Here is a 23,890-nt window from a genome sequence, read left to right as displayed (position 1 = left end):
TTTGGTCTTAGGTTGTATCTTTCTAGAAATTAATCCATTTCTTCTAGGTTGTCCAATTTGTTGGCATATAACTATTTGTAGTATTCTCTTATGATTTTTTGCATCTCTGTGGTGTCAGTTATTATTTCTTCTATTTCACTTATTTTATTTGGATCCTCTCTCGTTTCTTCTTGGTGAGCCTGGCCAGAGGTTTGTTGATTTTGTTTATCCTTGCAAAAAACCAGCTCTTAGTTTTATTGATTTTTTTCATTGTTTCTTTAATCTCTATTTTATTTCCTCTCTGATCCTTATTATTTCCCTCTTTCTGTGACTTTAGGTTTCATTTGTTCTTTTTCTTTTAGGTGGTAGGTTAGGTTATTTTGAATTTTTCCTGTTTTTGAGGAAGGCCTCTATTGCTATGAACTTCCCTCTTAGGGCTGTTTTTGCTGCATCCCATAGATTTTTGTATAGTTGTGTTATCGTCTCAAGGTATTTTAAAGTTTCCTCTTTGATTTCATCATTGACCCACTGGGTTTTTTTTTTTTTTTTTCGCGGTACGCGGGCCTCTCACTGTTGCGGCCTCTCCCGTTGCGGAGCACAGGCTCCGGACGCGCAGGCTCAGCGGCCATGGTTCACGGGCCCAGCCTCTCCGCGGCATGTGGGATCTTCCCGGACCGGGGCACGAACCCGTGTCCCCTGCATCGGCAGGCGGACTCTCAACCACTGTGCCACCAGGGAAGCCCGACCCACTGGGTTTTTTATTAGCATGTTGTTTAGTCTTTATGTAGTTTTTTCTCGTTTCTCTGTGTTTGATTTCTAGTTTCATGCTGTTTTGGTCAAAACAGATTATTGAAATGATTTCTATCCTCTTAAATTTTTTGAGGCTTGTGTCCTAGTATGTGGTCTATCCTAGAGAATATTCCATGTGCACTTGAAAAGAATGTGTATTCTGTTTATGGATGTAATGTCTTGCAAATATCAATTAAGTCTAAGTGTTCCATTGTTTCATTTAGGATCTCTGTTGCCTAACTGATTTTCTGTCTGGAAGCTCTGTCTGCTGATGTCAGTGGGGGTGTTAACATCTCCTACTATTAATACTACTTTTGTATCCCTGTCAATTTCTCCCTTTATGTATGTTTGTATTTATGTTTTTAGCCTTTCCTATATTGGGTGCATGTATGTTAATAAATGTAATATTCTCTTTTTGTATCTATCCATTTATCATTATGTAGTGTCCTTTATCTTTATGGCCTTTGTTTTAAAGTCCATTTTGTCTGATATGAGTATTGCTACCCCACTTTCTTGTCATTTCCATTTGCGTGAAATATCTTTTTCCATCCCTGAAACATATCTAAATCATTTTGCTGTACACCAGAAATTAACAAAATATTGCAAATCAAAAATACTTCAATTAAAAAAAAAAAAGAAATGTGTTTAGTTTCCAAATATTTGGAGATTTTCTAGTCCTCTGTGCAGCTCCCTGCTTTCTGGAACTCTGCAGCACAAATTATGGCTGCTTTCAACTCTCTAAATTCTAACTTCTATATCCTCAGTTTAGGAAGAATCCTGTTTTTTTTACAGGTCCCCTGACGTCCATGCCATTTCTATGCCGTAAACTTGGGCAATCACATGGTTTACCGCATATGTTTCCCTTTGTTGTCTGTCTCCCACTGTCTGAGAAGCATTGCTTCATGTATTTTGTCCAGTGTTTGAGTTGTTAAAGGTGGGAAGGTAAATCCCCTCTTTTACTTCTTCATGGCCAGCAGTGGGAGTGGGAATTCATTTTTTTTTTTTTTTGCGGTACGTGGGCCTCTCACTGTTGTGGCCTCTCCAGTTGCAGAGCACAGGCTCCGGACGCGCAGGCTCAGCGGCCATGGCTCGCAGGCCCAGCTGCTCCATGGCATGTGGGATCTTCCCAGACCGGGGCACGAACCCGTGTCCCCTGCATCGGCAGGCGGACTCTCAACCACCAGAATTCATTTTTATCCACCCATGAGACATTTTTACTAGGTATGTAATTTGGAATGACAATTATTTTCTTTCAGCCCATTACAGATGCCATTTCAGTGTTTCACTACTACTGCTGAAACACCGTCAGTCTTTAACATTCCTTTGAAGGTAGTACGCCTTTTTTATCTTCAACTTCTTTTAAGAGTTTTTTTTTTTGTCTTTGATTTTACACAGTTTTACTTTGAAGACACCAGGCATGCTTTTCTCTTACTTTATCCTGCTTGAAATTCACTATGCATCTGCAATCTGTGGACTGGAGTCTTCCAACAGTTTGGAAAAATTCTCAGCCTTTATCTCTATGAATAACTTTACCCCTTTCTTTTTTTCTAGGACTCCAATCAAACATACATTAGACATTCCCAGTGAATCTCTTTCCTTCTCCTGTATACTTTCCATCTTTTTCTCTCTGTGTGCTTTATTATGGATTATTTCTTCCAGTTTAATTCTCTTCCCTGCCACATACAGTGTGCTGCCAAGTATGTCCACTTGGTTTTTAAATTTTGGTTATTGCATTTTTCATGTAAATGAATTCTATTTGGTTCTTCAAATATACATCACTTTTTAGCTTTAAACACAGTAAATATAGCTGCTTTATAACACATCTCTGATAATTCCAAATCTAAAGTCTGTGCATATCCTGTTCCTGATATTTCCCACTTACATTGTCTTGATTTCTTGTGTACTATTATATTTTTAACTCTGTTTATCATTGCTCTTAAAATTTTATTTATAGTGGTTTTCAAGACACAAAAGAAATGTGCCTTCCTTCAGAGAGGCACTGGAATGGCTTCTTCTGCATTCACGGGGCACTACCAATTGGGAACCACCTTAAATTATGTTTGAGTCTAAATTCCCCGACCCACCCAGGTTTTGTTGCTCAAGATACAAAACCAGTTGACGGCTGGTTTGTGGCTACAACTTCCAGGGGATTTTTGGTCCTCTTCTCTTCTGACAGTCCCTGAGTTTGGGGTTCTCCCTGATTGTGAGGATGTAGCCTTCTGGAGTGTCACCTTGACACAGGGTTTCCTACACGATTCTCCAGTGTGGTGGATGCTTGGCCTTACCTTTTGCACCTTTGCTCTGTGAGCCCATTCTACCCAAGTGAGAGGCATTGGACATATGCTCCTGTCAAAAGTGCTTATTTATTCTCCAATATTCCACCATCTCTGGGTTGAGGCTTTCTCCAAAGTGATGGCCTTGCAATTCATCTTCTTACCTCTTCTGTTTTCAGGTATATATTAAACATACACGTACACAAGCAATCTTGAAAGATCCATCAATGAAGTGATAAAGGGTAGAGTACATGCTAATTTATGGATAAAAAGCCAACTTTATTTAACATTTAAAAGTTGATTTCAATAGCGAGGTAAATTAGAATAAGTGTGCTACTCCCAGAAACAGAACATCTCTGCAGAATTCTTAATGCATTAATGCTAAATGTACCTTTTCCTATTAAATCTATTCCTTTTCACTCTCTAGAAGAGATGAATTTTAAAAGAATGTGGAAGTAATAGCACAGGGTAAGGCCAGGAACTGGTCTGACCCTGGCCATCTACACAAGTGAATGCACTCATGTGACAACTCAGTGCCCTCGCCTGAGAAATGCAGATAACACTAAATTATCCTGATAGCCCTCACTCACTCTAACATTCTATGAATCTATAGATACTTCCACATTCCTCCTCCAACACCTACAATAGACCTTACTGAACAATAAAAACCCTCTTTACCCCTGGCACAGACAACCTTTCCATAATAACACCCCAGAGCCACTCACTACCAATTGACTGAAGATGGCACATATCCTATTTGTCACCCCTATTCTTGTATAGATGACATCTTTTGAAATATGGCTAAACAACTCCTTCTACTGTGTTATACTCCTACTTGCATTTCTAGGTTAAGAATTTAAAAATACTCACTCCCACAAATCATTATCATCATTTAGGACTGTAGAGAATTAAAGTACAGAATTCAAATATTCTTCTATTGAAAAAAAAATTAAAATGTTCAGGTAAAATAATCAAAAGTATTCTCAGCTCTCTGTAAAAGCATTCTATTAATGACAGTGCTAATAAATAAAAGACAACCAATAGTGTACTTCAGGTAGAGAGTAAAAATTTAATAGCAATATCATAAAATAAACAAACATATAAAAATCAAGTATTTAGCTTTGGATGTTAGAAATTATATACATAATTAATTCAGCATACTACTGATAGTGCTGCAACATATGATTTTACTGTTCAAATTACAGATAATGCCAATAAGGCTTCTTTGTTCTCAGAGTTTCCAAAATTCTGCTTTTATTACTAAAAGCATCTGGACTTCAGACATCTCTAATGATGTAATACCTGGCATATTGCAATGGAAGCTGTGTGACCATTGTCTTAATGACCTAACAAAATCTTCTCCTAATGGTATTGAAAGAGGTAAACATTTCCCCCCTTTGGAATACTAGTTACCAAAACTGTCACACTGTCAAAATAAAAATGATTCCTTTCTCCTTTTGAATCTCAATTAAAAAGCACATGCATGAGAGGAAGCTGAAAACCAAAAGGGCAACTTTATGTTATATGCTAGATCAGTGTTAAAATTCACAGACTAATTTTTAGTTATAGTGTTCCTTGTTCTGGTCCTCAAAAGGAAACAAAAGTAATTAACCAACTTTTTAGGTATCAGGAAATATATTTTTGCTATTCTTTCGTAATCAAATTTTTCAATGACTTCTAAGACTGTTTTTATAGCCTGTTTCCATTCAGCTAGATCAGGAGACACTGGTTGAAAAAGGACTGAGAATATAAACTTTAAGGCTGAAAGTTCCATCTTCGAAATGTTAAGATTTAAATAGAGCCCTTGACAAGGTTATTTAATCCAGAATTGCTGGCCATGAAAACAAGTAGACAGAAAAAAGGGTCATGCTTAAATGCGTAATTGAAAAAGCAAAGGCAGGTCTTTCACAACAGAAGTTATTCTTTCAACTTAAAGACGCTTGCTGAAAGCAAAAATTACCTTGCTGCATGGTACATCTTCTTCAAAGCCATTAAGTCCAGTCTGGATCACTGTGTCTTACACTTTGGTTGGAACATTTAATAAAGTATATATTCTGTAAGAGATAACTATAGAACTCAATAAACAAAATAAAAGATAAAAAACTAGAATCTTAATTGAAAAATGGCATGTTTCTCCATCATTTTCATGCAATCAGCACACTCATTTTAAATCTAATATTTCATTTATAAAAAATCGCTATATTTCCCACTGAAGCTTGTTATTCTGATGAGCCAAAATTTAAATGCTTTCATTCCGTTGAGGATTAAAGAACGTTCTGAGGATTATTCATCATTATCTGTACAAAAAAGAAAAAAATTTAATTCACTCATTGCAAATCAAGCTCTATGTATTTACTTAGTAAAAAACTCATTCTCTGTCACACTAAAGGAAAAGAGCCTTACTGTAGTTTTAAATGTAGTTTTTATTACAATATCACACACTCAATGTAAAATATTCAGACAGTACAATAAAGAATTAAGTGGGAAGCAAAAATCACCTATCAGCCAAAGACAACCAAAGCTAATAGTTTTATATAAATCTCCCCAGATTGCTTACTTATGCATACACAAATATGTTTTAAAAAATTACAACAGGATGCAGTTCTGAGACTCGAGTTTTTCCCTTTGAAACACATAATGGATGGAAAGATGGACAAATAAGTGATAAAGCAAGATTATAAAATGTTAATGAAGAATTTAGATGGTGGGCATATGGGTGGTAACTGAAGTTTTTTCAACATTTTCATACGATAAAAATTTTACAATAAAATGTTGAAAATGAATAAATCATAGATATATTCCATGTCAGTTTCAATGGCTGTGTAGTATTTTCTTTACAGATATGGCGTATTTAAATTAACCATGTGTATTTATAGACATTCTAGTTATCTCCAATTTTCATTAGTCTAAAAAAACACTGTGGAATGAATTAAACAGACTGCTTAATTTAACCTTACATAACAGTCACTATCTTCACACTCCAGAAAGCTCTTCTGTTAAAATCGAAGTGTCATCTCTAATCACTGCACTGCTTGAAACCCCTCACGAGCTCCCCAGAGGCTCAGGGCAGAACCTGTGCTCCTATGTGGACTGCAATGCCCTTCAGGATCTGGCCTTCTAAGTACTTCTAGCCTTGTCTACTTCCATTGCCCATCTTCCCCAGCTGTCCCCATAATATATGCTCTAGTAACACTGAAGAGCTTACAGTTCCTGTAGTACAACAGCTGGCACCCCTCTATGTACAAGGAGACATATGCCTTGGGGGATAAATCCCCATTTATCTTTCAAAATCCAGCTCTGACGTCCCCTCCCCTGGGAAGAATTTTCCTGACACTTTAGGTCTTCCAATATAGCTGGACCATCACTTCATACAACATATTTTATTGCTTTCAGTGTTACACTTATTGCTGTGTACTATCATTTACTTATTTTTTTTTTTACAATGACAAACTGTTTCAAATAGAAAAGTACAGAGAATAAACTAATGAACACACAGGTAACTAATATCTAGAATTAGTAAAAGTTAACTTTTGGCCACACTGGTTTGGATAATTGATTCAAGAAAAACACATTAAAGAGAGAGAGCACCCTTTTCCCATCTTATTGCCTTCTCCTCCTGCTGAGGGGTGTTATCAGTATCCTGAAATTGATGTGTCCCCTTCCTTCCCATGGCTTTTTATTTTTATTACATATATGCACATTTAAATAAAATTGCTTTTAAATATTATATAACTGGTATCATGTACTACTTATTCAACTCATCATATTGGTGGGGCCTATACAAGTGATAGATGAAAATTTCATTCCTTCACTATAACTGGTGTACAGAATCTCATCACATGAAGAGCACAATCTTCTATCTAAAATAAATGTAGAACGAAGGTCTTTGTTTCCTTCTTAGCCGTTTACAAGTTTGGACTGCTAAGATCAATGCTCTACACGAGGACCTGCTGGCCTTTGCCATTCTATGACCGTCTACACTTGGCTCCTCCTCTCCTTAAAGAATAAATTTTTTAGTGGTAATATAAAGCAGTTCACACATTGTACTATCTCTATTTGACCTCTGACTCTAGCCTAGCTAGTACCTAGCTAAAGACTAAGTGGCATTAATTTTACCAATGGCTACACCTGTAGGCACTTAGCAAATCTGCAATGTGACGATATGAGGGAGTTGTATACAGTAGGTTCTTACCACATCTGCACTGTGACAGTCAGGGGAGTTGTATACTGTAGGCGCTTACCAAACCTGCACAGTGACAGTCAGGGGAGTTGTATACTGTAGGCGCTTACCACACCTGCACTGTGACAGTCAGGGGAGTTGTATACTGTAGGCGCTTACCAAACCTGCACTGTGACAGTCAGGGGAGTTGTATACTGTAGGCGCTTACCAAACCTGCACTGTGACAGTCAGGGGAGTTGTATACTGTAGGCGCTTACCAAACCTGCACTGTGACAGTATGGGGGTGTTGTATACTGTAGGCGCTTACCACACCTGCACTGTGACAGTCAGGGGAGTTGTATACTGTAGGCGCTTACCAAACCTGCACTGTGACAGTCAGGGGAGTTGTATACTGTAGGCGCTTACCAAACCTGCACTGTGACAGTCAGGGGAGTTGTATACTGTAGGCGCTTACCAAACCTGCACTGTGACAGGGGAGTTGTATACTGTAGGCGCTTACCACACCTGCACTGTGACAGTCAGGGGTGTTGTATACTGTAGGCGCTTACCAAACCTGCACTGTGACAGTCAGGGGAGTTGTACACTGTAGGCGCTTACCAAACCTGCACTGTGACAGTCAGGGGAGTTGTATACTGTAGGCGCTTACCAAACCTGCACTGTGACAGGGGAGTTGTATACTGTAGGCGCTTACCACACCTGCACTGTGACAGTCAGGGGAGTTGTACACTGTAGGCGCTTACCAAACCTGCACTGTGACAGTCAGGGGAGTTGTATACTGTAGGCGCTTACCAAACCTGCACTGTGACAGTCAGGGGAGTTGTATACTGTAGGTGCTTACCAAAGCTGCACTGTGACAGTCAGAGGAGTTGTATACTGTAGGCGCTTACCAAACCTGCACAGTGACAGTCAGGGGAGTTGTATACTGTAGGCGCTTACCAAACCTGCACTGTGACAGGGGAGTTGTATACTGTAGGCGCTTACCAAACCTGCACTGTGACAGGGGAGTTGTATACTGTAGGCGCTTACCAAACCTGCACTGTGACAGTCAGGGGAGTTGTATACTGTAGGCGCTTACCAAACCTGCACTATGACAGTCAGGGGAGTTGTATACTGTAGGCGCTTACCACACCTGCACTGTGACAGTCAGGGGAGTTGTATACTGTAGGTGCTTACCAAAGCTGCACTGTGACAGTCAGGGGAGTTGTATACTGTAGGCGCTTACCAAACCTGCACTGTGACCGTCAGGGGAGTTGTATACTGTAGGCGCTTACCAAACCTGCACAGTGACCGTCAGGGGTGTTGTATACTGTAGGCGCTTACCAAACCTGCACAGTGACAGTCAGGGGAGTTGTATACTGTAGGCGCTTACCACACCTGCACTGTGACAGTCAGGGGAGTTGTACACTGTAGGCGCTTACCAAACCTGCACTGTGACAGGGGAGTTGTATACTGTAGGCGCTTACCAAACCTGCACTGTGACCGTCAGGGGAGTTGTATACTGTAGGTGCTTACCACACCTGCACTATGACAGTCAGGGGAGTTGTATACTGTAGGCGCTTACCAAACCTGCACTGTGACAGTCAGGGGAGTTGTATACTGTAGGCGCTTACCAAACCTGCACTGTGACCGTCAGGGGAGTTGTATACTGTAGGCGCTTACCAAACCTGCACTGTGACAGTCAGGGGAGTTGTATACTGTAGGCGCTTACCAAACCTGCACTGTGACAGGGGAGTTGTATACTGTAGGCGCTTACCAAACCTGCACTGTGACAGGGGAGTTGTATACTGTAGGCGCTTACCAAACCTGCACTGTGACAGTCAGAGGAGTTGTATACTGTAGGCGCTTACCACACCTGCACTGTGACAGTCAGGGGAGTTGTATACTGTAGGCGCTTACCAAACCTGCACTATGACAGTCAGGGGAGTTGTATACTGTAGGCGCTTACCAAACCTGCACTGTGACAGTCAGGGGAGTTGTACACTGTAGGCGCTTACCAAACCTGCACTGTGACAGTCAGGGGAGTTGTATACTGTAGGCGCTTACCACACCTGCACTGTGACAGTCAGGGGAGTTGTATACTGTAGGCGCTTACCAAACCTGCACTGTGACAGTGAGGGGAGTTGTACACTGTAGGCGCTTATCAAACCTGCACTGTGACAGTCAGGGGAGTTGTATACTGTAGGCGCTTACCAAACCTGCACTGTGACAGTCAGGGGAGTTGTACACTGTAGGCGCTTATCAAACCTGCACTGTGACAGTCAGGGGAGTTGTATACTGTAGGCGCTTACCAAACCTGCACTGTGACAGTCAGGGGAGTTGTATACTGTAGGCGCTTACCAAACCTGCACTGTGACAGTCACAGGAGTTGTATACTGTAGGCGCTTACCAAACCTGCACTGTGACAGTATGGGGGTGTTGTATACTGTAGGCGCTTACCACACCTGCACTGTGACCGTCAGGGGAGTTGTACACTGTAGGCGCTTACCAAACCTGCACTGTGACAGTCAGGGGAGTTGTACACTGTAGGCGCTTACCAAACCTGCACTGTGACAGTCAGGGGAGTTGTATACTGTAGGCGCTTACCAAACCTGCACTGTGACAGGGGAGTTGTATACTGTAGGCGCTTACCAAACCTGCACTGTGACAGACAGGGGAGTTGTATACTGTAGGCGCTTACCAAACCTGCACTGTGACAGTCAGGGGAGTTGTATACTGTAGGCGCTTACCAAACCTGCACTGTGACAGGGGAGTTGTACACTGTAGGCGCTTACCAAACCTGCACTGTGACAGTCAGGGGAGTTGTATACTGTAGGCGCTTACCAAACCTGCACTGTGACAGTCAGGGGAGTTGTATACTGTAGGCGCTTACCAAACCTGCACTGTGACCGTCAGGGGAGTTGTATACTGTAGGCGCTTACCAAACCTGCACTGTGACAGTCACAGGAGTTGTATACTGTAGGCGCTTACCAAACCTGCACTGTGACAGTCAGGGGAGTTGTACACTGTAGGCGCTTACCAAACCTGCACTGTGACAGTCAGGGGAGTTGTATACTGTAGGCGCTTACCAAACCTGCACTGTGACAGGGGAGTTGTACACTGTAGGCGCTTACCAAACCTGCACTGTGACAGTCAGGGGAGTTGTATACTGTAGGCGCTTACCAAACCTGCACTGTGACAGTCAGGGGAGTTGTATACTGTAGGCGCTTACCAAACCTGCACTGTGACCGTCAGGGGAGTTGTATACTGTAGGCGCTTACCAAACCTGCACTGTGACAGTCACAGGAGTTGTATACTGTAGGCGCTTACCAAACCTGCACTGTGACAGTCAGGGGAGTTGTATACTGTAGGCGCTTACCACACCTGCACTGTGACAGGGGAGTTGTATACTGTAGGCGCTTACCAAACCTGCACTGTGACAGTCAGGGGTGTTGTATACTGTAGGCGCTTACCAAACCTGCACAGTGACCGTCAGGGGTGTTGTATACTGTAGGCGCTTACCAAACCTGCACTGTGACAGGGGAGTTGTATACTGTAGGCGCTTACCAAACCTGCACTGTGACAGTCAGGGGAGTTGTACACTGTAGGCGCTTACCAAACCTGCACTGTGACAGTCAGGGGTGTTGTATACTGTAGGCGCTTACCAAACCTGCACTGTGACAGACAGGGGAGTTGTATACTGTAGGCGCTTACCAAACCTGCACTGTGACAGTCAGGGGAGTTGTATACTGTAGGCGCTTACCACACCTGCACTATGACAGTCAGGGGAGTTGTACACTGTAGGCGCTTACCAAACCTGCACTGTGACAGTCAGGGGAGTTGTATACTGTAGGCGCTTACCAAACCTGCACTGTGACAGTCAGGGGAGTTGTATACTGTAGGCGCTTACCAAACCTGCACTGTGACAGTCAGGGGAGTTGTATACTGTAGGCGCTTACCAAACCTGCACTGTGACAGACAGGGGAGTTGTATACTGTAGGCGCTTACCAAACCTGCACTGTGACAGTCAGGGGAGTTGTATACTGTAGGCGCTTACCACACCTGCACTGTGACAGTCAGGGGAGTTGTACACTGTAGGCGCTTACCAAACCTGCACTGTGACAGTCAGAGGAGTTGTATACTGTAGGCGCTTACCAAACCTGCACTGTGACAGTCAGGGGAGTTGTATACTGTAGGCGCTTACCAAACCTGCACTGTGACAGTCAGGGGAGTTGTATACTGTAGGCGCTTACCAAACCTGCACTGTGACAGTCAGGGGAGTTGTATACTGTAGGCGCTTACCAAACCTGCACTGTGACAGTCAGGGGAGTTGTATACTGTAGGCGCTTACCAAACCTGCACTGTGACCGTCAGGGGAGTTGTATACTGTAGGCGCTTACCAAACCTGCACTGTGACAGTCAGGGGAGTTGTATACTGTAGGCGCTTACCACACCTGCACTATGACAGTCAGGGGAGTTGTATACTGTAGGCGCTTATCAAACCTGCACTGTGACAGTCAGAGGAGTTGTACACTGTAGGCGCTTACCAAACCTGCACTGTGACAGTCAGGGGAGTTGTATACTGTAGGCGCTTACCAAACCTGCACTGTGACAGGGGAGTTGTACACTGTAGGCGCTTACCAAACCTGCACTGTGACAGTCAGGGGAGTTGTATACTGTAGGCGCTTATCAAACCTGCACTGTGACAGTCAGAGGAGTTGTACACTGTAGGCGCTTACCAAACCTGCACTGTGACCGTCAGGGGAGTTGTATACTGTAGGCGCTTACCAAACCTGCACTGTGACAGTCAGGGGAGTTGTATACTGTAGGCGCTTACCAAACCTGCACTGTGACAGTCAGAGGAGTTGTATACTGTAGGCGCTTACCAAACCTGCACTGTGACAGTCAGGGGAGTTGTATACTGTAGGCGCTTACCAAACCTGCACTGTGACAGTCAGGGGTGTTGTATACTGTAGGCGCTTACCAAACCTGCACAGTGACAGTCAGGGGAGTTGTACACTGTAGGCGCTTACCAAACCTGCACAGTGACAGTCAGGGGAGTTGTATACTGTAGGCGCTTACCAAACCTGCACAGTGACAGTCAGGGGTGTTGTATACTGTAGGCGCTTACCAAACCTGCACAGTGACAGTCAGGGGAGTTGTATACTGTAGGCGCTTACCACACCTGCACTGTGACAGTCAGGGGAGTTGTATACTGTAGGCGCTTACCACACCTGCACTGTGACAGTCAGGGGAGTTGTATACTGTAGGCGCTTACCAAACCTGCACTGTGACAGGGGAGTTGTATACTGTAGGCGCTTACCAAACCTGCACTGTGACAGTCAGAGGAGTTGTATACTGTAGGCGCTTACCAAACCTGCACTGTGACAGTCAGGGGAGTTGTATACTGTAGGTGCTTACCACACCTGCACTGTGACCGTCAGGGGAGTTGTACACTGTAGGCGCTTACCAAACCTGCACTGTGACAGTCAGGGGAGTTGTACACTGTAGGCGCTTACCAAACCTGCACTGTGACAGTCAGGGGAGTTGTATACTGTAGGTGCTTACCACACCTGCACTGTGACCGTCAGGGGAGTTGTACACTGTAGGCGCTTACCAAACCTGCACTGTGACAGTCACAGGAGTTGTATACTGTAGGCGCTTACCAAACCTGCACTGTGACAGTCAGGGGAGTTGTATACTGTAGGTGCTTACCAAACCTGCACTGTGACCGTCAGGGGAGTTGTACACTGTAGGCGCTTATCAAACCTGCACTGTGACAGTCAGAGGAGTTGTATACTGTAGGCGCTTACCAAACCTGCACTGTGACAGTCAGGGGAGTTGTATACTGTAGGCGCTTACCAAACCTGCACTGTGACAGTGAGGGGAGTTGTACACTGTAGGCGCTTACCAAACCTGCACTGTGACCGTCAGGGGAGTTGTATACTGTAGGTGCTTACCACACCTGCACTATGACAGTCAGGGGAGTTGTATACTGTAGGCGCTTACCAAACCTGCACTGTGACCGTCAGGGGAGTTGTATACTGTAGGTGCTTACCAAACCTGCACTGTGACAGTCAGGGGAGTTGTATACTGTAGGCGCTTACCAAACCTGCACTGTGACAGTCAGGGGAGTTGTATACTGTAGGCGCTTACCAAACCTGCACTGTGACAGTCAGAGGAGTTGTATACTGTAGGCGCTTACCAAACCTGCACTGTGACAGTCAGGGGAGTTGTATACTGTAGGCGCTTACCAAACCTGCACTGTGACAGTCAGGGGAGTTGTACACTGTAGGCGCTTACCAAACCTGCACTGTGACAGTCAGGGGAGTTGTATACTGTAGGCGCTTACCAAACCTGCACAGTGACAGTCAGGGGAGTTGTATACTGTAGGCGCTTACCACACCTGCACTGTGACAGTCAGGGGAGTTGTACACTGTAGGCGCTTACCAAACCTGCACTGTGACAGTCAGGGGAGTTGTATACTGTAGGCGCTTACCAAACCTGCACTGTGACAGTCAGGGGAGTTGTATACTGTAGGCGCTTACCAAACCTGCACTGTGACAGTCAGGGGAGTTGTATACTGTAGGCGCTTACCAAACCTGCACTGTGACAGTCAGGGGAGTTGTATACTGTAGGCGCTTACCAAACCTGCACTGTGACAGTCAGGGGAGTTGTATACTGTAGGCGCTTACCAAACCTGCACTGTGACAGTCAGGGGAGTTGTATACTGTAGGCGCTTACCAAACCTGCACTGTGACAGTCAGGGGAGTTGTATACTGTAGGCGCTTACCACACCTGCACTGTGACAGTCAGGGGAGTTGTATACTGTAGGCGCTTACCACACCTGCACTGTGACAGTCAGGGGAGTTGTATACTGTAGGCGCTTACCACACCTGCACTGTGACAGTCAGGGGAGTTGTATACTGTAGGCGCTTACCAAACCTGCACTGTGACAGGGGAGTTGTATACTGTAGGCGCTTACCAAACCTGCACTGTGACAGGGGAGTTGTACACTGTAGGCGCTTACCAAACCTGCACTGTGACAGTCAGGGGAGTTGTATACTGTAGGTGCTTACCAAACCTGCACTGTGACAGGGGAGTTGTATACTGTAGGTGCTTACCAAACCTGCACTGTGACAGGGGAGTTGTACACTGTAGGCGCTTACCACACCTGCACTGTGACAGTCAGGGGAGTTGTATACTGTAGGCGCTTACCAAACCTGCACTGTGACAGTCAGGGGTGTTGTATACTGTAGGCGCTTACCAAACCTGCACAGTGACCGTCAGGGGTGTTGTATACTGTAGGCGCTTACCAAACCTGCACTGTGACAGGGGAGTTGTATACTGTAGGTGCTTACCAAACCTGCACTGTGACAGGGGAGTTGTATACTGTAGGCGCTTACCACACCTGCACTGTGACAGTCAGGGGTGTTGTATACTGTAGGCGCTTACCAAACCTGCACAGTGACAGTCAGGGGAGTTGTATACTGTAGGCGCTTACCACACCTGCACTGTGACAGTCAGGGGAGTTGTATACTGTAGGCGCTTACCACACCTGCACTGTGACAGTCAGGGGAGTTGTATACTGTAGGCGCTTACCACACCTGCACTGTGACAGTCAGGGGAGTTGTATACTGTAGGCGCTTACCAAACCTGCACTGTGACAGGGGAGTTGTATACTGTAGGCGCTTACCAAACCTGCACTGTGACAGGGGAGTTGTACACTGTAGGCGCTTACCAAACCTGCACTGTGACAGTCAGGGGAGTTGTATACTGTAGGTGCTTACCAAACCTGCACTGTGACAGGGGAGTTGTATACTGTAGGTGCTTACCAAACCTGCACTGTGACAGGGGAGTTGTACACTGTAGGCGCTTACCACACCTGCACTGTGACAGTCAGGGGAGTTGTATACTGTAGGCGCTTACCAAACCTGCACTGTGACAGTCAGGGGTGTTGTATACTGTAGGCGCTTACCAAACCTGCACAGTGACCGTCAGGGGTGTTGTATACTGTAGGCGCTTACCAAACCTGCACTGTGACAGGGGAGTTGTATACTGTAGGTGCTTACCAAACCTGCACTGTGACAGGGGAGTTGTATACTGTAGGCGCTTACCACACCTGCACTGTGACAGTCAGGGGTGTTGTATACTGTAGGCGCTTACCAAACCTGCACAGTGACAGTCAGGGGAGTTGTATACTGTAGGCGCTTACCACACCTGCACTGTGACAGTCAGGGGAGTTGTATACTGTAGGCGCTTACCAAACCTGCACTGTGACAGGGGAGTTGTATACTGTAGGCGCTTACCAAACCTGCACTGTGACAGTTAGGGGAGTTGTATACTGTAGGCGCTTACCACACCTGCACTGTGACAGTCAGGGGAGTTGTATACTGTAGGCGCTTACCAAACCTGCACTGTGACAGGGGAGTTGTATACTGTAGGCGCTTACCAAACCTGCACTGTGACCGTCAGGGGAGTTGTATACTGTAGGCGCTTACCAAACCTGCACAGTGACAGTCAGGGGAGTTGTATACTGTAGGCGCTTACCACACCTGCACTGTGACAGTCAGGGGAGTTGTATACTGTAGGCGCTTATCAAACCTGCACTGTGACAGGGGAGTTGTATACTGTAGGCGCTTACCAAACCTGCACAGTGACAGTCAGGGGTGTTGTATACTGTAGGCGCTTACCAAACCTGCACAGTGACAGTCAGGGGAGTTGTATACTGTAGGCGCTTACCACACCTGCACTGTGACAGTCAGGGGAGTTGTATACTGTAGGCGCTTACCAAACCTGCACTGTGACAGGGGAGTTGTATACTGTAGGCGCTTACCAAACCTGCACTGTGACAGTCAGAGGAGTTGTATACTGTAGGCGCTTACCAAACCTGCACTGTGACAGTCACAGGAGTTGTATACTGTAGGCGCTTACCAAACCTGCACTGTGACCGTCAGGGGAGTTGTATACTGTAGGCGCTTACCAAACCTGCACTGTGACCGTCAGGGGAGTTGTATACTGTAGGTGCTTACCAAACCTGCACTGTGACAGTCAGGGGAGTTGTATACTGTAGGCGCTTACCAAACCTGCACTGTGACAGTCAGGGGAGTTGTATACTGTAGGCGCTTACCAAACCTGCACTGTGACAGTCAGGGGAGTTGTATACTGTAGGCGCTTACCAAACCTGCACTGTGACAGTCAGAGGAGTTGTATACTGTAGGCGCTTACCAAACCTGCACTGTGACAGTCAGGGGAGTTGTATACTGTAGGCGCTTACCAAACCTGCACTGTGACAGTCAGGGGAGTTGTACACTGTAGGCGCTTACCAAACCTGCACTGTGACAGTCAGGGGAGTTGTATACTGTAGGCGCTTACCAAACCTGCACAGTGACAGTCAGGGGAGTTGTATACTGTAGGCGCTTACCACACCTGCACTGTGACAGTCAGGGGAGTTGTACACTGTAGGCGCGTACCAAACCTGCACTGTGACAGTCAGAGGAGTTGTATACTGTAGGCGCTTACCAAACCTGCACTGTGACAGTCAGGGGAGTTGTATACTGTAGGCGCTTACCACACCTGCACTGTGACAGTCAGGGGAGTTGTATACTGTAGGCGCTTACCAAACCTGCACTGTGACAGTCAGGGGAGTTGTATACTGTAGGCGCTTACCAAACCTGCACTGTGACCGTCAGGGGAGTTGTATACTGTAGGCGCTTACCAAACCTGCACTGTGACAGTCAGGGGAGTTGTATACTGTAGGTGCTTACCAAACCTGCACTGTGACCGTCAGGGGAGTTGTATACTGTAGGTGCTTATCAAACCTGCACTGTGACAGTCAGGGGAGTTGTATACTGTAGGCGCTTACCACACCTGCACTATGACAGTCAGGGGAGTTGTATACTGTAGGCGCTTACCAAACCTGCACTGTGACCGTCAGGGGAGTTGTATACTGTAGGTGCTTACCACACCTGCACTGTGACAGGGGAGTTGTATACTGTAGGCGCTTACCAAACCTGCACTGTGACAGTCAGAGGAGTTGTATACTGTAGGCGCTTACCAAACCTGCACTGTGACAGTCAGGGGAGTTGTATACTGTAGGCGCTTACCAAACCTGCACTGTGACAGTCAGGGGAGTTGTACACTGTAGGCGCTTACCAAACCTGCACTGTGACAGTCAGGGGAGTTGTATACTGTAGGCGCTTACCAAACCTGCACAGTGACAGTCAGGGGAGTTGTATACTGTAGGCGCTTACCACACCTGCACTGTGACAGTCAGGGGAGTTGTACACTGTAGGCGCTTACCAAACCTGCACTGTGACAGTCAGAGGAGTTGTATACTGTAGGCGCTTACCAAACCTGCACTGTGACAGTCAGGGGAGTTGTATACTGTAGGCGCTTACCAAACCTGCACTGTGACAGTCAGGGGAGTTGTATACTGTAGGCGCTTACCACACCTGCACAGTGACAGTCAGGGGAGTTGTATACTGTAGGCGCTTACCAAACCTGCACTGTGACAGGGGTGTTGTATACTGTAGGCGCTTACCAAACCTGCACTGTGACAGTCAGGGGAGTTGTATACTGTAGGCGCTTACCACACCTGCACTGTGACAGTCAGGGGAGTTGTATACTGTAGGCGCTTACCAAACCTGCACTGTGACAGTCAGGGGAGTTGTATACTGTAGGCGCTTACCAAACCTGCACTGTGACCGTCAGGGGAGTTGTATACTGTAGGCGCTTACCAAACCTGCACTGTGACAGTCAGGGGAGTTGTATACTGTAGGCGCTTACCAAACCTGCACTGTGACAGTCAGGGGAGTTGTATACTGTAGGCGCTTACCAAACCTGCACTGTGACAGTCAGGGGTGTTGTATACTGTAGGCGCTTACCAAACCTGCACTGTGACAGTCAGGGGAGTTGTATACTGTAGGCGCTTACCAAACCTGCACTGTGACAGTCAGGGGAGTTGTATACTGTAGGCGCTTACCAAACCTGCACTGTGACAGTCAGGGGAGTTGTATACTGTAGGCGCTTACCAAACCTGCACTGTGACAGTCAGGGGAGTTGTATACTGTAGGCGCTTACCAAACCTGCACTGTGACAGTCAGGGGAGTTGTATACTGTAGGCGCTTACCAAACCTGCACTGTGACAGTCAGGGGAGTTGTATACTGTAGGCGCTTACCAAACCTGCACTGTGACAGTCAGGGGTGTTGTATACTGTAGGCGCTTACCAAACCTGCACTGTGACAGTCACAGGAGTTGTATACTGTAGGCGCTTACCAAACCTGCACTGTGACAGTATGGGGGTGTTGTATACTGTAGGCGCTTACCAAACCTGCACTGTGACAGTCAGGGGAGTTGTATACTGTAGGCGCTTACCAAACCTGCACTGTGACAGTCAGGGGAGTTGTATACTGTAGGCGCTTACCAAACCTGCACTGTGACAGTCAGGGGAGTTGTACACTGTAGGCGCTTACCAAACCTGCACTGTGACAGTCAGGGGAGTTGTATACTGTAGGCGCTTACCAAACCTGCACTGTGACCGTCAGGGGAGTTGTATACTGTAGGCGCTTACCACACCTGCACTGTGACAGTCAGGGGAGTTGTATACTGTAGGCGCTTACCAAACCTGCACTGTGACAGTCAGGGGAGTTGTATACTGTAGGCGCTTACCAAACCTGCACTGTGACAGTCAGGGGAGTTGTATACTGTAGGCGCTTACCAAACCTGCACTGTGACAGTCAGGGGAGTTGTACACTGTAGGCGCTTACCAAACCTGCACTGTGACAGTCAGGGGAGTTGTATACTGTAGGCGCTTACCAAACCTGCACTGTGACAGTCAGGGGTGTTGTATACTGTAGGCGCTTACCAAACCTGCACTGTGACAGTCAGGGGAGTTGTATACTGTAGGCGCTTACCAAACCTGCACTGTGACAGTCAGGGGTGTTGTATACTGTAGGTGCTTACCAAACCTGCACTGTGACAGTCAGGGGAGTTGTATACTGTAGGCGCTTACCAAACCTGCACTGTGACAGTCAGGGGAGTTGTACACTGTAGGCGCTTACCAAACCTGCACAGTGACCGTCAGGGGAGTTGTATACTGTAGGCGCTTACCAAACCTGCACTGTGACAGTCAGGGGAGTTGTATACTGTAGGCGCTTACCAAACCTGCACTGTGACAGTCAGGGGAGTTGTATACTGTAGGCGCTTACCACACCTGCACTGTGACAGTCAGGGGAGTTGTATACTGTAGGCGCTTACCAAACCTGCACTGTGACAGTCAGGGGAGTTGTATACTGTAGGCGCTTACCAAACCTGCACTGTGACAGTCAGGGGAGTTGTATACTGTAGGCGCTTACCAAACCTGCACTGTGACAGTCAGGGGAGATGTATACTGTAGGCGCTTACCAAACCTGCACTGTGACAGTCAGGGGAGTTGTATACTGTAGGCGCTTACCAAACCTGCACTGTGACAGTCAGGGGAGTTGTATACTGTAGGCGCTTACCAAACCTGCACTGTGACAGTCAGGGGAGTTGTATACTGTAGGCGCTTACCAAACCTGCACTGTGACAGTCAGGGGAGTTGTATACTGTAGGCGCTTACCACACCTGCACTGTGACAGTCAGGGGAGTTGTATACTGTAGGCGCTTACCACACCTGCACTGTGACAGTCAGGGGAGTTGTATACTGTAGGCGCTTACCACACCTGCACTGTGACAGTCAGGGGAGTTGTATACTGTAGGCGCTTACCAAACCTGCACTGTGACAGGGGAGTTGTATACTGTAGGCGCTTACCAAACCTGCACTGTGACAGGGGAGTTGTACACTGTAGGCGCTTACCAAACCTGCACTGTGACAGTCAGGGGAGTTGTATACTGTAGGCGCTTACCAAACCTGCACTGTGACAGGGGAGTTGTATACTGTAGGCGCTTACCAAACCTGCACTGTGACCGTCAGGGGAGTTGTATACTGTAGGCGCTTACCAAACCTGCACTGTGACCGTCAGGGGAGTTGTATACTGTAGGCGCTTACCAAACCTGCACAGTGACCGTCAGGGGTGTTGTATACTGTAGGTGCTTACCAAACCTGCACTGTGACAGTCAGGGGAGTTGTATACTGTAGGTGCTTACCAAACCTGCACTGTGACAGGGGAGTTGTATACTGTAGGTGCTTACCAAACCTGCACTGTGACAGTCAGGGGAGTTGTATACTGTAGGCGCTTACCAAACCTGCACAGTGACCGTCAGGGGAGTTGTATACTGTAGGCGCTTACCAAACCTGCACTGTGACAGGGGAGTTGTATACTGTAGGCGCTTACCACACCTGCACTGTGACAGTCAGGGGAGTTGTATACTGTAGGCGCTTACCAAACCTGCACTGTGACAGTCAGGGGTGTTGTATACTGTAGGCGCTTACCAAACCTGCACAGTGACCGTCAGGGGTGTTGTATACTGTAGGTGCTTACCAAACCTGCACTGTGACAGTCACAGGAGTTGTATACTGTAGGCGCTTACCAAACCTGCACTGTGACAGTCAGGGGAGTTGTATACTGTAGGCGCTTACCAAACCTGCACTGTGACAGTCAGGGGAGTTGTATACTGTAGGCGCTTACCAAACCTGCACTGTGACAGTCAGGGGTGTTGTATACTGTAGGCGCTTACCAAACCTGCACTGTGACAGTCAGGGGAGTTGTATACTGTAGGCGCTTACCAAACCTGCACTGTGACAGTCAGGGGAGTTGTATACTGTAGGCGCTTACCAAACCTGCACAGTGACAGTCAGGGGAGTTGTATACTGTAGGCGCTTACCACACCTGCACTGTGACAGTCAGGGGAGTTGTATACTGTAGGCGCTTACCAAACCTGCACTGTGACAGTCAGGGGAGTTGTATACTGTAGGCGCTTACCAAACCTGCACTGTGACAGTCAGGGGAGTTGTATACTGTAGGCGCTTACCAAACCTGCACTGTGACAGTCAGGGGAGTTGTATACTGTAGGCGCTTACCAAACCTGCACTGTGACAGTCAGGGGAGTTGTATACTGTAGGCGCTTACCAAACCTGCACAGTGACCGTCAGGGGTGTTGTATACTGTAGGCGCTTACCAAACCTGCACTGTGACCGTCAGGGGAGTTGTATACTGTAGGCGCTTACCAAACCTGCACTGTGACAGTCAGGGGAGTTGTATACTGTAGGCGCTTACCAAACCTGCACTGTGACCGTCAAGGGAGTTGTATACTGTAGGCGCTTACCAAACCTGCACTGTGACCGTCAGGGGAGTTGTATACTGTAGGCGCTTACCAAACCTGCACTGTGACAGTCAGGGGAGTTGTATACTGTAGGCGCTTACCAAACCTGCACAGTGACCGTCAGGGGTGTTGTATACTGTAGGCGCTTACCAAACCTGCACTGTGACAGTCAGGGGAGTTGTATACTGTAGGCGCTTACCAAACCTGCACTGTGACAGTCAGGGGAGTTGTATACTGTAGGCGCTTACCAAACCTGCACAGTGACCGTCAGGGGTGTTGTATACTGTAGGTGCTTACCAAACCTGCACTGTGACCGTCAGGGGAGTTGTATACTGTAGGCGCTTACCAAACCTGCACTGTGACAGTCAGGGGTGTTGTATACTGTAGGCGCTTACCAAACCTGCACTGTGACCGTCAGGGGAGTTGTATACTGTAGGCGCTTACCAAACCTGCACTGTGACAGTCAGGGGAGTTGTATACTGTAGGCGCTTACCAAACCTGCACTGTGACCGTCAGGGGAGTTGTATACTGTAGGCGCTTACCAAACCTGCACTGTGACAGGGGAGTTGTATACTGTAGGTGCTTACCAAACCTGCACTGTGACAGGGGAGTTGTATACTGTAGGCGCTTACCAAACCTGCACTGTGACAGTCAGGGGAGTTGTATACTGTAGGCGCTTACCAAACCTGCACTGTGACAGTCACAGGAGTTGTATACTGTAGGCGCTTACCAAACCTGCACTGTGACAGTATGGGGGTGTTGTATACTGTAGGCGCTTACCAAACCTGCACTGTGACAGTCAGGGGAGTTGTATACTGTAGGCGCTTACCAAACCTGCACTGTGACAGTCACAGGAGTTGTATACTGTAGGCGCTTACCAAACCTGCACTGTGACAGGGGAGTTGTATACTGTAGGCGCTTACCAAACCTGCACAGTGACCGTCAGGGGTGTTGTATACTGTAGGCGCTTACCAAACCTGCACTGTGACAGTCAGGGGTGTTGTATACTGTAGGCGCTTACCAAACCTGCACTGTGACAGTCAGGGGAGTTGTATACTGTAGGCGCTTACCAAACCTGCACTGTGACAGTCAGGGGAGTTGTACACTGTAGGCGCTTACCAAACCTGCACTGTGACAGTCAGGGGAGTTGTACACTGTAGGCGCTTACCAAACCTGCACTGTGACAGGGGAGTTGTATACTGTAGGCGCTTACCAAACCTGCACTGTGACAGTCAGAGGAGTTGTATACTGTAGGCGCTTACCAAACCTGCACTGTGACCGTCAGGGGAGTTGTATACTGTAGGCGCTTACCACACCTGCACTGTGACAGTCAGGGGAGTTGTATACTGTAGGCGCTTACCACACCTGCACTGTGACAGTCAGGGGTGTTGTATACTGTAGGCGCTTACCAAACCTGCACAGTGACAGTCAGAGGAGTTGTATACTGTAGGCGCTTACCAAACCTGCACTGTGACAGTCAGGGGAGTTGTATACTGTAGGCGCTTACCAAACCTGCACTATGACAGTCAGGGGTGTTGTATACTGTAGGCGCTTACCAAACCTGCACTGTGACAGTCAGGGGAGTTGTATACTGTAGGTGCTTACCAAACCTGCACTGTGACAGTCAGGGGAGTTGTATACTGTAGGCGCTTACCAAACCTGCACTGTGACAGTCAGGGGAGTTGTATACTGTAGGCGCTTACCAAACCTGCACTGTGACAGTCAGGGGAGTTGTATACTGTAGGTGCTTACCAAACCTGCACTGTGACAGTCAGGGGAGTTGTATACTGTAGGCGCTTACCAAACCTGCACTGTGACAGTCAGGGGAGTTGTATACTGTAGGCGCTTACCAAACCTGCACTGTGACAGTCAGGGGAGTTGTACACTGTAGGCGCTTACCAAACCTGCACTGTGACAGTCAGGGGAGTTGTATACTGTAGGCGCTTACCACACCTGCACTGTGACAGTCAGGGGTGTTGTATACTGTAGGCGCTTACCAAACCTGCACTGTGACAGTCAGGGGAGTTGTATACTGTAGGCGCTTACCAAACCTGCACTGTGACAGTCAGGGGAGTTGTATACTGTAGGCGCTTACCAAACCTGCACTGTGACAGTGAGGGGAGTTGTACACTGTAGGCGCTTACCAAACCTGCACTGTGACCGTCAGGGGAGTTGTATACTGTAGGTGCTTACCACACCTGCACTGTGACAGGGGAGTTGTATACTGTAGGCGCTTACCAAACCTGCACAGTGACAGTCAGGGGAGTTGTATACTGTAGGCGCTTACCAAACCTGCACTGTGACAGTCAGGGGAGTTGTACACTGTAGGCGCTTACCAAACCTGCACTGTGACAGTCAGGGGAGTTGTATACTGTAGGCGCTTACCAAACCTGCACTGTGACAGTCAGGGGAGTTGTACACTGTAGGCGCTTACCAAACCTGCACTGT

General features: G+C 46.9%; 1 protein-coding gene across 7 annotated transcripts in view; it reads right to left on the bottom strand.

Moving 5' to 3' along the window:
- Positions 1–4,103: 4,103 nt before the first annotated feature.
- Positions 4,104–23,890, bottom strand: part of NEK1 (NIMA related kinase 1) — a 226,116-nt gene continuing 206,329 nt past the window's right edge. For all 7 annotated transcript variants that reach the window (XM_081237217.1, XM_081237219.1, XM_081237218.1 and 4 more), the window contains one exon: positions 4,104–5,338. In XM_081237217.1, the coding sequence (XP_081093343.1) occupies positions 5,325–5,338 (14 nt within the window). In that variant the 3' untranslated portion in view covers positions 4,104–5,324. The remainder of the gene's footprint in view (positions 5,339–23,890) is intronic.

The sequence above is a fragment of the Mesoplodon bidens genome, assembly GCF_964165515.1.
Source record: "Mesoplodon bidens genome assembly, chromosome: 6".
NCBI classification, from domain to species: domain Eukaryota; kingdom Metazoa; phylum Chordata; class Mammalia; order Artiodactyla; family Ziphiidae; genus Mesoplodon; species Mesoplodon bidens.
This window is presented reverse-complemented; position numbering and strand designations above follow the sequence as displayed.